This window comes from Gadus morhua, chromosome 6 (assembly GCF_902167405.1).
Source record: "Gadus morhua chromosome 6, gadMor3.0, whole genome shotgun sequence".
Classification (NCBI taxonomy): domain Eukaryota; kingdom Metazoa; phylum Chordata; class Actinopteri; order Gadiformes; family Gadidae; genus Gadus; species Gadus morhua.
Window position 1 is genome coordinate 2,068,039 of NC_044053.1, and position 17,998 is coordinate 2,086,036.

General features: G+C 43.8%; 1 protein-coding gene across 1 annotated transcript; it reads right to left on the reverse strand.

Moving 5' to 3' along the window:
* Positions 1–1,125: 1,125 nt before the first annotated feature.
* On the reverse strand, positions 1,126–17,650 carry LOC115545759 (complement C4). Its single transcript, XM_030359184.1, has 29 exons — positions 17,487–17,650; positions 17,143–17,337; positions 16,907–17,050; positions 15,665–15,788; positions 15,314–15,425; positions 14,501–14,742; positions 14,281–14,395; positions 14,079–14,149; positions 13,851–13,990; positions 13,285–13,500; positions 13,032–13,083; positions 12,869–12,952; positions 12,578–12,796; positions 11,737–11,812; positions 11,441–11,639; positions 10,647–10,751; positions 9,444–9,606; positions 7,500–7,687; positions 6,770–6,928; positions 6,624–6,683; positions 6,440–6,534; positions 6,209–6,317; positions 3,889–3,963; positions 3,693–3,795; positions 3,499–3,588; positions 3,315–3,407; positions 1,788–1,871; positions 1,551–1,683; positions 1,126–1,455 (listed from the first exon to the last, which is right to left on the reverse strand). The coding sequence occupies exons 1-29, from the start codon at positions 17,613–17,615 to the stop codon at positions 1,317–1,319; spliced, it is 3,714 nt and encodes a 1,237-aa protein (XP_030215044.1). The 5' UTR covers positions 17,616–17,650; the 3' UTR covers positions 1,126–1,316.
* Between the last annotated feature and the right edge of the window lie 348 nt (positions 17,651–17,998).

The following is a 17,998-nucleotide window of genomic DNA, read 5'->3' on the forward strand; positions in this document are numbered from 1 at the left end:
TACCGGGGGCGAAAATTGTACCGGGTACGTAATCAGTTGTCCGTTGCCAGGCAACGAACAACGGATTACGTAAGGGGTTGTCCGTTGCCAGGCAGGTTTCAATCGCACTCATGTTGCCGAAGACGAAATAATATAATACAGATAACGGATCGCTAGATAACACTTGTTTTTACTTTATATTTGTATTGCATTTAATTGTTTAATCGAATTTAGCTAGTAAACTGAGTGTTTAATGTGTATCATAGTCATAGTCTCTATTTTAGTTTAGAGAATAGATTATAGGTAATAGATAGATAGATAGATAGATAGATAGATAGATAGATAGATAGATAGATAGATAGATAGATAGATAGATAGATAGATAGATGGGTAGATGGTGAGAAGGCATTTACTAACTGGTAAATGCTTTTTATTATTATTATTCAAGTTATCCCCATAGCATTTAGCTATTACTGTGTAGGGAAATAGATAAATACAATGCAATACAATACAAATATAAAGTTAGGAACGCTAATAAATGTAATTTGTAGAATAAGTGTTATCTGTCTTGTCGCGCTCAATAAACGAGTTCGCGAATGTTCAAGAACCTCGCGTCCCACGTCATTTGACGTGGGACGCGATCGTCTGTTGCCAGGCAGGTTTGGAATGGATTACTATGGATGACGTAGGCCGGTAAAATTTTCGCCCCCGGTACAATTTTAACGTTGCAGTGCCACTGAACTCCATTTAGGTCAAGAAAAACTATGAAGCATTGCCGTTGCTATGCAACCTTGACTTGGAGAGTCGTGACGTCCTAGTCTGCGCAGATCTGCGTTGGCATCATGTTTCTTCATAATAGTGGACTACTTTACCGGCACACTGACAATCCAAAACCCACGTGGAAACTCGATGGAAAAAGTGTGTAGTTCAAAACGTGACGCAGCTTTTACTTCCACATCGCCTACATAGTTCGTTATGTACGGTCATTCTAAACGTCACGTTATTTCTCATAGACATTTCACCAAGGGAACCGGGAGCCTCGGAGGCGGGACTTATTCTTCAGAGGTCTGCAACAACAAGCATTTTTAGGGATTAGAATCCTGTAATAATGGGGAATAACATTGCGTTTTGAAAGAGACAGAAAAATTATGAACATGCATGGTTTTATTAATACATTATACATATTATTGGATATGTGGAACGTAAAGCATGGATTAACCACAGGAGTTACATATTTCATGAGTATAATATTTGTGGTATATATGTATCTCCGTTAAGATTTGAGTGGTCCAGAGATCATGGTTCTGATGTGAAATATACTGAACCAAAGTGGACCTTTACAAACTACAGTCATTCAGGTCATTAGCAAAGTCAGTGAAAGTTTTACAACTAAGCTCGTATCTCCTCGATGAGGCACACTTCTGAGCATCAGGAACCAACTCCACCCAGGTGGTGGAGTCCAACAGGTACTGCATTCTAGAGAGAGAGAAAGAGAGAGAGAGGTGTAGTGGGGGGGAAGAGAGTCGACATAGCCTGGTATATAGGATTTGTACTTCATGGACATCACTTACTCTCCGTGTGAGTCGGTGGTGGAGCCGTCTTTGCCCATGATGAGGTACTGCTGGCCCACCTCAAGCTGCTCTCTGCACTGAAGCCTGTTGGCAAACACTCTCCTGCTGTGGGCGGCTACCCTGGTGTCCTTACCTGCGTGGGACAGGACGTACACGCGTCGTATCAAAGTAAAAGAACGCAGTCACACATTAGCATTTGCCTCGAGTGTTGTGGATGTCCTCTTTAATAAGCCTTACTTGACTTGAGAAGCCTCACTACATTTGTGTTGTAAAGGCGAAAGTTGCTCTTGAAGGAGACATCGAGAACCTCCACCAGGAACTCTGAAAGCAAATCGGGAAGAATGAGAATAAACACAGCAGCTGTTCTGTTGGTTCAGGTGATGTAACATGAGCGCAAAAACACAATGTGTTGAGATTAAAGCCGTTTACAAGCGGCTTCAATACAAGCCGTTTTGGAAATTTGCCCCTTATGACATCACAGGTGGGCGTGTCCACCTAGATGTGTGCTGGATCAGTTTACCAGCCTACCCAGTGGACTGTAGCAAACGTTGCTCATCTATCCGTCACACATCTAGGTGAAAACGCCTACCTGTGATGTCATAAGAGGTCGATTTCCAAAACGGCTTGCGACGGCTAATCACACCATATGGGACCTTCAACAGATGTAGTCAGATGATTACCGTAATTTCGGACTATAAGCCGCGCCTTTTTTCCCATTTTTCGATTCTGCGGCTTATATAACGGTGCGGCTAATCTATGGATTTTACAGCTAACGGCCTCTAGGAAAATCTGTAATCTAAGCTTAAATCAGTATTCAGAGCTTCGTTGTTTTTTTTCACATATGTGACGTTACCACAGCAGGCACAGCAGGGAGGCAAACTATAAGCGTCAGCGACACCAAGCAGAGAAGCGAGAGAGGTGGTGGAAGAATAGATATCTTGTTTCCCTTTACTTTATAACACAACATTAGCGGGATCTCGGGAGGAAAAGTAATGCTTAGCGAAATGCTAACCTTAACTTAGCTGTTTGTTTACGTTCGCTGTACAGCGCCACGCCAATCAACTGTGACTGGCTTGCTGCATAGCGCGAGCGTCATTGGATTACCCGGACAATATAATGGATATAATATGGACACATAAGACAATCAATATTCGGTATTTGTTATGGATTTATTGTACAAATTCCCTGAAAAGATGCACGTTCCAGGATGAATTGAAAAGCTCCCGCAAGGGCTGAGATGGCAGAGGACAGCTGATTTGGAACGGAACAACAGCTGTTAGCTTCCACGGGGAAAAACTATGGAACTTCAACCTACTTAGGCCTACCAATTAACTGTCAAAAAGCTATTAAATCTTCAACAAAATAGGCAGATACTGTCAAAATCGGTTCCAGGGAGTATATAGGGATTATTAATGTTGTTTTGATGGTATTTTTTTCTGGAACGAGTATTTGTATATTCGCTCGGAAAAACCAACGAGTATTCGAAGCCTGAAAAATGGCATTCGGGCCAGCCCTAATGGTAATTAAACATTAAAATACCTGCGGCTTGTAGTCCAGTGCGGCTTATATATGTACACATCATTCAATTTAGCTGCTGCGGTTTATACTCCGGTGCGCCTTATATACCGGAAAATACGGTATATCTGTGAGAGGGTTAACGTGACAGGGTTACTGTGAGAGGGTTGGTGTGACACGGTTACTTTGAAAGGATGAGTGAGACAGGGTGAGTGTGAAAGGGTTAGTGTGAGAGGGTTATGTCCTCACTGTAATCCACCAAAGGGTGGTAGCAGGCGTGCTGTATCCGGCAGCCCTTCTTAATATTGGTCTTCAAGAGGTTCTTCACTTCATGGCAGGGTCCTGTTAGAATAACACAACGTTAGCAGAGTAGCAACAAAGCTTAGCGACATTGTGGGAGGCTGGCTGCCAGCGGTTGGGAATGAAGCCGTACTCTCTGCACATTGGCACACGTCATCAGAGCACAGTTTGGACACCTCTGTGCTCCTCTTGGGGGCAGAGTAGAATATAGTGCACTTCTTCACTGCAACGAAAGCAAAGAGCATAAATTAGACTCACCAAGCCCGATCCGAGGGAACGAATGAAGACATGAGTGGATGAAATGGTTATGGAAAGGATGGTTGTTACTTGGTTCATAATAATCGTAGAAGGAGGCTTGAGCGGGCTGCAGGAGGCTGATGGGGACGGTTTGTTTAGCCTCAAACGTTATGCACTGGCTCTCAGCCTTGAGCTGCAGGGAAAGGATGTGAATACAGGATCAGGTGCAGCACTAGCATGTTGCATCGAATGTCATCAGATGGGGTCTGTTGTGAGAAGGAAGTACCTCGTTGAAGTACAGTATGACTCTTCCAGAGGAGATCTCATAATTTGAGATGTAGAGCTCAGGGGGACTTTTAAGCTGTTGAAGAAACAGGGTAAGAGCAGATTAAGTAATTTCAATTCAATTTCATTAGTATAGCCCTTTATCACAGGTACAGTCTCAAAGGGCTTTACAGGCCATGTATTTGTTCAGGCTGGAACACACAAACAGATGGATATCAACGCTCGACCCAGGCAATGGCGGTGGGAACATATGGAGATAGAGAGCTGGATCCACACCCTTCCCATTGGTTTTATAACCCTAATAAATGTGTGCAAAGTGAACTGAACTGAATCTGTGTGAACTGAACTGAACTAAACTGAACTGAACTAAACTGAATCTGTGCAGGGGGGGGGGTTCCTTAGAAGGGGCAACGGAGGCAACGCCACCTTGAGATTTAAAAAAAAATAATTCACGTGACTATGAAAATATTATTATATATTTAAGTTTTTGAAATTATCTTTGGGCAATGGGTGTTTATTACTGAATAATTCCATGAAAATGTTGGAAAAAAATTGCCAAGTGCCTTTGCAAGGCAGGAGGCTGGCCGATGTTACTCTGAATATGTTACGTCCGGGGCTAGCCGCTGAAGGGAAGCAAAGAGGCCAAAACTCACTTTTGCCGCCTTTGAGAATAAAAAATAACAAATCACAATACAGTTCACTATTGCAGGGAAAATCATTCATACCATGAGAAAACATAGGAAGGGCGGCCAGCCGCATCTGTTCCTTGCAATCAATCACAAATCAGCTATTCCTTTTTTTAACGTTCTATAGAACGTTAAAAAGAGGAATAGCCGATGAGGAATAAGTAATAAATCTGTTTTCCAAATCTCCTGTTGGTACTGCCAGCATACTCAAGCAAGCAGGGGGGGGGGGAGAGTACCATCTTATATTTGTTTTTGCTTTTTATTGATGTTGGCCTATTATTTTTATATTTGTTGAAGAGCCTGTCTTTATTTCTTTGATTTTCATGAACCCCATTTCTAGGGAGGTTGTTCTGTTAGAATTCAAATGGAATTCTTAAATAAATGGAATCTGCAGTGAAATGATCTTCTGAATAGTTTTTTATTTGAAACACAAAATAAAATATATTTGATTTTGAGGAAAATAGTAAACATAAACAGTCAATAAAATGTGTTTCAATAGAGTTAAGTCAACTAAAAAATTATAAGAGGCTGAATTGACAATGATTAGGTATGACAAATTTAATGAGTCATGTTGATGACATGAATATATTATTAGGAGTGATAACTTAAGAAAATCAACTCTACTTTTGTAGATTTTGTTAGTTTTAACGATGGATTCAAAATGATCAGGTTCATTGAACTTATCCAAAATTTAAGCAATGATTACTTCAAATGTTTGTTTGTCAAATTATTATGTTTCAGTTCATCAACTTCCTCAAAGAAAATGACTTGTCTCGTTTGAAGTAGTAAATACTTGAAATGTTTGTTTGTTGAAATTATTTGTTTTGATGTTGTTCATTTCTAAAAGATTTTGAGTCTAAAAAACTTGTGTGATTAGTTAAAACATCTACTTCTCACGTTATTTGTTTTAAATTTATCCTTGTCCGAGCAAGATTTTGAGCATTAAAAAAGTCAAATTTTAAGTAGAAATTACTTAAAATATTCTTTAACCTAGCTAAATATTTTGAGGTAATAAGTTTCATCAAATATTTCGAGTTCATTGAACCTGTTGGGGTTTACAGTGTAAGCAAATTAGCCTTCGGTTTCCGCCTTTTGCGGCAACTGACTAGAAGGCTAATTTGCATTACATTTAAGCAGCACGCACCATGAATGAACTTTACTTTATGAAGTTGAACTTTGTCTGCACGTTTGATTGAAAGTTTCGAAGCATTGCACTCTGCTAATACACTGTTAAGTGTCTAGTTCTTAGTTAGCTATGATCCTCTCTAATGCGCCTCCACACGACGCGTCACGTGAGTATCTTTTTTTTAAAAGTTGTGTTGGCCTTCGCTTTAGAGAAGACATGCATGTGTGCATGCACGCGTTCATGAATGCGCGTTCATGAATGCCTCCTTGGTAAGCTCGGCCAGGAACCGCTACTGAATGTGTGCAAAGTGAACTGAACTGAATGTGTGTAAAGTGAACTGAACTGAATGTGTGTAAATTGTACTAAACTGAATGTGTGTAAATTGAACTGAACTGATTGTATGTAAAGCGAACTGAATTTAATTTGTGTAATGTGGACTGAACTGAATGTATGAAAAGTGAACTGAACCTTCTGAACGCCATCAAGGTTGAAAGGACTTAAGGACTCACCTTACACAGACATTGTAAAAGAGAGAGTTTTCTTTGGCAGATTTTTTTTCGATTTCTCTTCTGCGTCGGGTTCTGTGCTGGTCGATTCCTGCGTTGTAATCGTAGTTTTCATCGAAGTACTCGTAGTTCTCCGGAATCTTAGCTGTTGAAATAACGGTTGGCAGTGTTTTCTATTTCTTTACAATGTTTGAAGTACCTTTAGAACTGGTGTTAACAACTAGACCAACTCACAGGTGTACTGAGCCTTCCCCTCCAGCGTCACCTGTGATTTGGTTCAGTAATGTACAGCTTTCCTTGGGCTCCATCAGATAGAAGTGCTTCATGACCTGTACAAATGGACCGTTGAGTTTCTATTCATTAATTTTTTTATTTGCTTTTGACAAACATTGAGCAGAAATAAATCAAACCATCTTACTTTCATTTTGATTTTTCCCGTTCCTTTCAGTTCCACCTTGATCTTGTTTCCTATCATGGACTGAGATGACAGACAGGATTAAAGAGATGAGTTAGGTGTAGGGTAAGTGGTTCTACGGGTTCGGTGTCCATGAGGATGTACTGTACCTTCAGCTCGACTATCACTTTGTCCGTCGGCTCTCTCAACAACAACTCCCCCTTGTCTGATCTTCCCGATACGAAGAACTCTGCTTCCACCATACTGAAAGACTTAGCGGGCTTCTTCACGTCGTACTCTGCCAGAGCCTCCAGAGCCACGATGGTATCCTGGACACAAGAAAGTACTTCAATATAGCTCGTAGTTGTACTTCAATATAGCTCGTAGCAGCTGGACTTGAATATAGCTCCTAGTTGTACTTCGATGTAGATCGAAGTTTTACTTGAATATACCTCATAGTTGTACTTGAATATAGCTCATAGTTGTATGTGAACCTAGCTCATAGTTGTACTTGATCATAGCTCGTAGTTGTACTTGAATTAAGCTCGTAGTTGTTCTTGAATATAGCTCGCAGTTTAACTTGAATATAGCTTGTAATTGTATTTGAATATAGCTCGTAGTTGAACTTTAATATAGCTCTTAGTTGTACTTGAACATAGCTTGTGGTTGTACTTGAATTTAGCTTGTAGTTGTACTTGAATAAAGCTTGTAGTTGTACTTGAATATAGCTTGTAGTTGTGATTGAATATAGCTCGTAGTTGAACTTGAATATAGCTCTTAGTTGTACTTGAATAATGCTCGTAGTTGTAGGCCTACTTGAATAAAGCTTGTAGTTGAACTTGAATATAGCTCATAGTTGAACTGCAGCTCTGTTCATTTCCCATGAAGGAACCAGGTTACCTGCGTTGACATGAACCCCCCGCCGTAGTTCTCCTGCGCGACCAGCCAGCAGGAGGCGTTGTCGGCCCACGGGAAGTCCTGGTGCGCCACAGCTGTCAGCAGGGCGTAGGCCGTCGTTTCCACGGTGATAGCATCCTGCTGAGAGGAGCTTTGTGGATCGTCTTTCCACACCCGGCAGCCGTTGTCATCTGTGGAGTGTAAAGAAGTCAACAAACACGCAGATTCAACTGTTTCAGTGTGAGCATTGTGTTGTTGGACCGACATTGTGTGTCTGACCGACAGGGGCGGCGCCAAACGGTTGCTTGCCGTTGCTATAGCAACTCCAAGCAATTACTCAGAAACCCCAGAGCAACCCCTGATTTTTTGTCAAACTCAAACAACATATTTGAAATAATGCCATTTTCCGTAAAATGGTATTAAATAAGTTCAACTAAACCTATGGCCGAATGCGGTACCCGTCACCATACCGACCATTCCTGTCATATGAATCACCAGATTAAGTGCATAATCAATGAGTAGCGTCAACATTTCAGGGCCGTGACTGGACTGTCGTTCAAATCAACGCGAGTCAGCCTGGGACTCTCCTCTCCTCCCCTCCCCCTCACCGTGCCCAGTTCCCGAGCGTTGGGCATGCACACACTCTGTAAGTGACATGAACAGATTAAAAAAAAAAACATACACACAATTAACACAAACTATCCCAAGCAATATGTACAATATTAATTAATTATTATTTAATGTACATGAAACAATAATTTCATTAATAGCATAGTCTTACGAAAAATAAATAACATTTCAAATATGCGGACATCTCGCGGCGAGATTATCAGTCAGAGATGTTCGTTGCCGGCTCGTTGGCGCTTAAAAAATATGGACAAGTTTTTACTATTTCGAAAGAAATCAAGTTCAAACACGACTCGCGATGGCGAGGCTGAGGATGGGCTCGTTAATAGCCAGACTTGTGTTGGACTTGGCAGTTGTTCGGAGGGGGGTTATGCTGAGGTCAAGAAACGGAAGAAAATATTGTAGCCTACACAGTTCTGAATTAGCAATACAATGTTAGCACATACTTGCTAGCAATGTTGGTGTGTTAAACCGTATGGATTAAAGTGGAATATTGCAAGACGTCCTGTGATCAAGACATCGATTTAAGGTAGGCCGTTTGGTTATTAAGTTTGCCCGTCGCAGCATATTGACTTGGGGCCCATGTGATTTTGTTTTGAAGTAGAACTAGATTCTAGGTTTGGCTCATGCCAAAGGATGGGTTTATCGTAGCCTGGTATGATCCGCCCTTAATTGAAGTATTATGAAGTATAATAGTATCAACCATAATAGCAACTATTGTATTAATGTTCCACATAGGCCTACATTTGAGACGTATCGCGCAACTAATGTGAATGCTTTGGAATGTACCGTGGCGACGGTGGGTCTGAGATGTGCAATTCACCACTATTGACAGGACAGCTAACCTTGTAGTTGGGGAACTGCTGACGGGCTGTTGATTGAGAGAACTATGTTGTTTGTTATATGTCGTGTGGCCGCAGTGCCACCTGGACTAGCAGTGAATGTGTACATGCCGCTGGGCTATTTTCATGTTGGCCTTCTTAAAGATCTTCCTCTATATTGTTCTATGTCTTTACGTCTTTATATCTGTGCGTGTGTGAGGGAGAGGGAGAAAGATAGCGCACGTTGAACTGTCAAATGATACGATCACACTCAATCACAGTGGTGCGATTAGTCTGTGTTGTTACGGTACTGTAAACTTGCCTCGTACGGGACCGCAACCACCCCAACTCGTGCCGAAAATGTCTTCCCGGCCGTGCCTCTGCCAAATTCAGGTGTTTTGATCAAGGTTTTTTTTTTGACCAGCAACCTCTTGAATTCATACAGCAACTGTTAAGCAACTGCAACAAATTATTTCTGGCGCCGCCACTGCTGACCGACCTTCTGCAGCCAGAGCTTGGAGCTGCTTCCAGGCTGGTTTGGCTCCGTCTATGTCAGGCAGACAGACGGCCAGGCAGTAGGCTGTGATGGCCACAGCATAAGGCCTCTCCAGCTCCCCCACGTGGGAGAGGAGGTACGACGTCGAGCTGGCGATACTAGCCACCTAAGGACCAAAATAAATTCAGAAGTTTATGGACGTAGAAGTACAGTGAAAAGACCTCAAACCAGAAAGCATGCATGGTTTCTGAATCAGTGCTAGCAGCACCCCTAGGGGTCACTTGGGTAACTGCATGCACATTTCCTGGGCGGACAAATGTCCGACAATATTCCAGAATATCGGACACTTGGAATATCTTCCGGATGTTATTCACTAATAATTAAATAATCACCAAAAGTCCACATTTAAACAACAAACGACCCAAACTAAGTTGCTTCAATAAATGCCATTTATTATATTAGCCTAGGCAAAAAAAACATGACGGACATTCTACGCAAAAATGGTATACGGGTAAAAAATAATTAATTGGATAATTGCAATTCTTGCAGGCCACTTTTGGCGCAACTTCATGGCATGGAAGTGCTCCGCTGCTCGCGAAAAGTTGAAGTCTTTCAATCCCGGCCCAAGGCTCGATATGCGTATCAGCCTCGTCACCTTTTCCTCAGCTAGGCGGTTTCTGATAGATGTTTTAATCCTGTTTTGAAGAGAAAAGGCTCGTTCCGCAGGAACACTGGACACGGGCATTGTACTGGCGATTTTGGCCAGCTTTGCCCAGTCGGGAAAGATTTTTCGGCGAGCGCGTTCACGAGGATTTGTGCCGCGACAAATTCGCTCGAGATGAAATATTTAAACTTTGACGCGAATTTCGCGTGATGACAGCCAATCAGCGTTCAACAGCTTGCACATGCACTGAGTGACATGTGTATGCATGTGCGGGTGCATTGTGCGCGTTCATGAATGCACGTTCGTGTTTGCCTCCCTGGTGACTTGGCCAGGAACCGCTACTGATTTTCATATGCTACTGATTAATTCATACATAAATGTGAACTTCTTTCTTTTTTTTCTCGGACATGTGGGCCGTTTACATTTTATTTTACCGGCCATGCGTGCGTGCAATCGGCCAATGTCCGGCTATAGCCGGCTAACGTGAACACTGGGCTATATCTCTATATGCATATGTAGCTATATGGATAGCTGTGGCTCAACACATCGTTCTTCATGCTCTGTTCGACGAATGGGATGGCGTGCTGCAGCGCCACGGCGATGAACGCCGTCATGGATATGTCCTTCCCAGCGCCTCTGATCCCCCCCTGCAGTGGAGGGAAGGGGGGGGGTCAGGAGAAGCACACCTTTGAAGAGGACATATTGTGCCCCCAGCTGAGGGTGGGATTAGCCGGTACAAGCCGTTTGGAAAATTGGCCTCTTCTGACATCACAAGTCGGCGTGTCCACCTAGATGTATGACGGATAGATGAGCAACGTTTGCTAGTCTAGAGCCTGACCAATATATCGGCGGGCCGACATAAGCGGCCGATATTAGGCATTTTCCAAACTATCGGTATCGGGATTAATTAATAATAAAAAAATTAATTAAAAAATGTTGGTTTCGGTTATTGTGTTTTTGTTATCAGAAGTTTAATAAATTTTGATTTTGACTTTTCTGTTGTGACGATTAAACAAAAAAAATAAAGTTTATTTGCATTACCTTATTATTTTAGTGAGGACTCATAATAACTACAAATAACCAATGTTATGGAAATCTGTTTATGTTTTGTCACGCGTTTCTGGAATTTCTTTTTTAAATATATATCGGCCGATATATCGGAGTAGGCTGGTAGACTGATCTATCCAGCACACATCTAGGTGGACACGCCCACTTGTGATGTCAGAAGAGGCACATTTTCAAAACGGCTTGTAACGGCTAATCACACTCACACCTGGTGGTATAATATGTCTCCTTTAACCAACCATGTGTGAGTGGGCTCCTGAAACCAGCCTACATCCATCTCCCTGTGGTACACAGGGTGTGGGTCTGAGTAGGACCCATCCTGTTTCTGCACGGACATCAGGAACCGGACTGAAGTGCTGATGTCCTGATTGGACACGTCCCTGCCAATGTGACCCTGCGGGCCGCCTCCCCTTCCGGCCATCTGGCGATCCGCCAACAGAGACAGCACTTTCACAACAAGAGCGGTGAGCCTGTGGTCAAAACAGAACACGGTTACGTCCAGTGCTGTTGTTTAGCAGGAGCCAACCTGGGAAGATATTTACAACAATATGTAGATAGAATGCCTACCAATAACTTGATGGATTCGTAATCCATGCTCCATAAGATCCATCAGCTTTTTTGAAAGTCAGAATTCTCGTCAAACCTGGAGAGAAAACATAATTGTTTAAATATTTGCGTGCTGGGCTTGCTCATGCTCGACTTTCTTCTCTTTGTTGACAACTGTTCAACCTCATGACATCATCATGACATCATCGTGACATCATCATGACAGCAACACGACATCATCATCATGACATCCTCACGACTTCCTCATGACATCACCACGACATCTTTCTGATGTCTTGATGACATCATCATCATGAAATCATCCTCATGACATCCTCATGTCTACCACGCTGATGCCGCCTTCAAAACGCTCAGAGTTTCCGAGAGTTTTTTGAGTTTCAGATCTTAAGCTCAGAGGAAAGTGCTTTGAACACTTTGTTGGGTCTGAGTTATCGCTCAGAGTTTCCCGCGGAAATAAAGCAACCCGAGTCCCCCCAGATCACATCACAACAATGGCTGCCCATTTCATTGATAGACTAAAGTGAACTTGCAGCAAGCACAAAGAGGCAAACTTAACACCCATTACATGGATGTTACACCCAACATTTGCATTACAATTTATTATAGCTGACAATTATAAACATCACCTGATAAAGTCTCGCTCATGTTCAACCATCGCAAGCAGTTCTAATAACTGCTTCATCTGATTCAGCTAAGATGCGCAAAGAGGTCCCTGCGGGCATCGGGAAGGTTTACGTAAAGACACGTAAGAGCTTCCGAACCTCCGAGCTGTTTTGAAGGCGGCATAAATAATCAACAGTAAGCCGACGTGAGAGGAGTGATGTGGTTCAGACGTACTGACCCTCGTCAGTCCTCTGCAGAGCCAGGTCCCTGGAGCCGGCCGGCAGCTGGAACCACAGCTGGCTGAGGTCCAGGTAGCGCAGAGCCAGGACTGTCGGGGCCATCAGCTTCATGGTCTGCTCTGCACAGCCGCCAGGCAGCCTCAGAAGACCGTTGACCCCTTCGGCCGACAGGAGGACCCTGGCACTGGACTCGCCGAACCCCTGGGAATAGGACTCAGCTGTGACTTACTGAAATAAATGACTATCGTAATATAGTTCATTACTACGACACAAGTGGGCTCAACACACACCTTCCATCTTAATGAATAGATTGGAGGAGGATCCGGGGACCGTCTCATTGGGTAGGTTTCCATCGATGCTGAAAGAAGCCCCCCCTGAACAGACAACAGCGCACCCATTGGTCGATCAGAAATGAAAGAGTCAATGATTAAACGTTTGAATTTGAAGTCTCACCTTTCAAATCATAATTATAAGTAATCTCCTTCGTCTTTTCTTCTCCTTCTGTATACAAACAACATAAAAAAAGGGAGACACTCATTGAACCTTTGACATTAAGAGTTGAAACTGCAAAGTAAACTCTTCATTGGTTAATTCCCATGAAGTAATGATAGCCAGAGAACCTTTCTTGTGCGCTTTCACCCAGACTACCAGTTCCATACCCATCTGCCCCCCATGAGAAACACGCACATTCAATCCATTGACTTACCCAAACATTCAGGCTCTTTTCAATGGCGTCGGGTTCCCTATTGTTGTTGAAATCATAAAGGCGTATTTTGATGGGTATAGCGCCGCTTATCATGGGGATGGCAGCGAAGGTCACCAGCGTAGAGGACCCGCTCTCCACGCTGACGTTCATGAAGGCTGTGAACGTGGAGGAGCCCGGGGAGCAAAGCCCGGGTGTCTGCTCCATGTGAACGGCTAGCTGGAACCACAGATCAGGGGACAGGATGAGACCTAAACAAGACCTACAGGCTGACTCCTACAGGCTGAGACCTAAACAAGACCTACAGGCTGAGACCTACACAAGACGTACAGGCTGGGACCTACAGGCTGACTCCTACAGGCTGAGACCTACACAAGACCTAGAGGCTGGGACCTACAGGCGGAGACCTACAGACAGAGACCTACAAGTTCAGACGTACACCAGACCTACAGATTCAGACGTACACCAGCCCTACATTAATGAGTCTTTGCATAAAGGCAGCTGAAGGACTAAATAGTGGATGGAACCCCTGAGATGTTCAGGAGCCCAACAGTCATCCAGATCTTTACCTGTACAGCATCAGGCCCATAGTTGTAGATGACTGCCACAATGCTCAATTGTTCATATCTCCTGACCGAATAGGGCAGTCTCAGAGACACAAAGATGTTCTTAAAGGTTTTCAGCTCGATTGGCTCAACCACGCAGAATCCTGCATGGGACACCAAGACAAAAGCTCATTCTCGACACACTGGCTTATATTAGAAATGGTAACTGGAAGGTAAGAAAGTCAGTGTTACCGTGAGTTGGAGATAGAATGACTGCCTGAATTTCCCAAGTGGTAATAGAATCCCCTAGAGATAAAGTGTGTCTAAAAAGGTTTGTATATGTTAATATTCTTTTTGTAATATTAATATATATATTTTTAATCAAATCATATTTTCTGTGACATAAATAAAGAATAATAAAATATAATAGATAATATATAAAATATTGCGTTACTTGTGTTGGTCAGTGGCATCGAAATATGTAAATGCAAAACTTGGAGCAAAATTTCGACGGATCCTATTTGACATCCTGCCAATGAAATATTCCTCAATATCTAGTAGACTGACAGCTGGAGACAGAGGAAACATGACATCAATCAATTAATCAATTAATCAATCAATCACATACGTTGAATGGCCCTTTGGTTGATACGACTTCTTTCTAACGTGCTTACTTCTGCCAAATCCGTTGTCTTCCGCGGCGCTCTTCCTCAGAGCCTCCCCCCGAATACAACACTTAAAGAAGATGTCGGCACACTGAGGCTCTGCGTTCATCTCGGTCACCCTCCTCCTCCTCTCCTCACAGGAGCGTCTCATGGGGATGGAGGAGAAGCCCTGGTCACAGCACTGCTGGAGCTCTGAGCTCAGGTTCCCCTCTAAGGACAGAGGAGGTCCACTCACACCATGGGGCAGTTTCCTGATTCACTGACTAATGACACATTTACATTTACAATTAGGGCGTTTGGCAGACGCCTTAATCCAAAGCGACTAGCAATAAGTATGTATTTTCCCCAAGGATCAATAAAGTATACGTCTATCTATCATTTGTCATAAGAATTTACGTATGGCTGTGGGTACAGTAAGGATATTCATTGAACCAAGTGACAAGCACTAACAATAACAAGGTTTACCTATTCCCTGTATACAACAAAGATAGCTAGGATAAGATGCTACACAATGCTAAGTACTATTCTTATGTGCAAGGACGTGTAACATACATAAGTGCATTGAGTGCCAGTACGTATAATAGGCCTATTCAACTAGCTCCCCGTTGCCCGAATACGGCCCTTCTTAATTCTGCAGGCAAGAGGTTGCCTGCAAACCAAAAAAAATTAAATATATATGTTTTAAAAAAAAAAGAGACAAATAGTTGCCTGCATATCAGGTTTGTGTGTGTAATACATGGTGTAATATGATAAATAAAAGGAATGCATGAAGGCTATGCAGAGTCTAGGTGAACTAATATGATATCATACTATATATTTTGCCTTGTGAATGTAGTTGTTGCCTTACTCATCTCCTGGAGCTCATGTCGGAGGTCCAAGGCCCGTCTGGAGCGCCGTGCAGCATGGGGTTTACACCTGGACCCTAGAGGAAGTGCTGAGGAATGACGCCCTTATTAGGTCATTGGAGCTTATACCGCACACACACTTTGAGGGAAGTATAAAGAGAGATTCTGAAGGATCACTTTGTACTCTCTCGGTCCAAGAGAGATGAGACACATACTTGACAGTATTACATGTGTTTCTCATGGAATAAACATTTTTGAAATATCGAATTCTATTATTATATTATTAATTATATTATATTTTATTAGGAGCGCGTCTTGCTTTCAATACCATTTGCTTTGGGTGTTGAACCTGAAGACACAAAAGACAAGCCGGCCTCGGTGAAGATGGAGTCCTGGTCGGGCCCCCCTCGGTATGAGCAGCCCAGGTCGTAGGACTCCATGGCAGAGAACACCTGGGGGGTCAACCCAACTTTATTGATGAAGCTCTTCTCACACAAAACAGACTAAACCATTCGGTGAGGGGTTTTCACACGTAGTATGTATGAGCAGTGATGCCATGACAAGCTGTTTATTGGTGTGGGTTGCACTGTGGTTGTGGACGCTGTATTTTGTAATTTGTGATTGGATGTTATTGCTATGTGGGCGGGACTAGCTAAAGCAGGGCTATCTATCATTCCTTCCAGAAAAACGCGATTATGCGATTGCATAATTCAACGCATAATCAGCCAAAGTCTGCATATTCATGCGGGAGCCGCATTTTTTCAAATATGCCGCACTTTCACCCCATAAATTGCAGATTCCCGCGCGAAATATGCGCATTTTCATTGCAAAAAAGTCACACATATCTCAGCAGAAAGTTGAAAAATGTTGCGTTTACTTCACACAAGAGCAGCCATTTCCCCCTGTTGCCATGGGAACGTTATGAAGTGACGTAATTACACGACGTGAACGTCATCGAAAAGCTGCATTTTTCGTAAGTTCCCGCAATTTTTGCAATTTCATCGCATAAAATTGCATAAATCTGCCGCATATTTCATTGCATTTTTTAAGAAAATGTGTCGCATAATCAAGGATTTTTGGCCGCAGCAATCACAAAAAACGCCGCATTTTTCTGGAGGGACTGATCTATACACCATGCATGCCAAGCATTTTGGGGTTCAGATCTGGCTCCCTCTGGGGGACTGAGGCACTGTCTGAGCAGAGGGACCGTTCAGGGGTCAACGGAGTGATTCATGTTGGACGGTTTAGTGTTGCTGATCAATAATGTATAGGCTCTTCTAGTTCGGTCTCTCAGATGCATGTTTTGGCCACGCCCGGTCTACATCACAGCACTTTGTTGGCAGAGCTGGGATCCAGTGCTGGGATCCAGTGCTGGGATCCAGTGCTGGGATCCAGTGGTGAAGAGCTTCATACTACAGACCAGGACAATGACCAGGACGACAAAGAAGATAGAGGGTGTGTGTGTGGAGGAGAGAGGGTGTGTGTGTGTGTTGGAGAGAGGGTGTGTGTGTTTGTGGCGGAGCGTGCGTGCATGTGTGTATCTGCGTGCGTGTGTGAGTCTGGATGTAACCTGCTTGGCTGTCAGTCTGTTCCGTCGGTCCAGAGCGTACATGGCCTTGTCCACCACCAGCAGAGCCACCCTGGCCCTCCCCTTCACCTCCACCTCCAGCCCGATGGTCCCCCCGGGCGGGGAGGGGTTCGTGGAGGGACTGACCTGCGTCCCAACAACTAATCAGCACTCAGTCGTCCGTTGTGGTGAAGCTTATACAACATTGTTTCTGAGGTTCAAGACAGAAAGGTCCTCACTTTGACCGCCATCTCACACTCATCGACCACGTCCACCCACACGGAGTCAGACACCAGGACGTCCTGCTGGTCGTAGTAGTAGCCAATCAGACGCAAGGAGGGCACCATCTGGGCGGTGATCCTGATCCCGGCGCCGCCCAATCGGGACATCGCAACCACAGAGCCCTGATGCACCAGAGCCCCGTGACTCAAGACCTGCAACACACGGTTCACCCAACGGTCATCTCAACCCTCGCTCTGCTGAAACATGGACGACGTTGTGTATGATGATGAAGATGATGATGATGATGATGATGATGAAAATGATGAAGATGATGATGAAGATGATGATGACGATAGCTCACCAGGTAGTACACCAAACCATCTTTGGGAAGACCGTTGATGGTGTTGAACGTGATGTCGAGCTGTTGGTTGACTTTGAAGTTCCCGGTGGGAACGCTGATGTACAGGTAGTGCTGACTGGGCGAGGACATGGGCTTCAAAACCTTCTCCTGCGTCACGTGCCGGCTCGGACCTGTTGCAAATGAAGAAGATACAAAACTGCCATGGCCGGATGTGGTTAATGTGAAGATATTGATGACAACGATAACTTGGCACTCTTACGTTAACCGTGATTTGTGCAGGTGGAGAAGCTGGGAGATTGAAGATGTGCACCGCTGCCCCCCAAGGAAGGCGCCCAGTGGGCATCCTTACCAGATGCCCGAACCACCTCAACTGACTCCTTTCTAAGTAAAGGAGCAGCGGCTCTAATCCGAGTTCCTCACGGATGGCTGAGCTTCTCACCCTATCCCTAAGGGAGACGCCAGCCACCCTTCTGAGAAAACTCATCTCGGCCGCTTGTACCCGCGATCTCGTC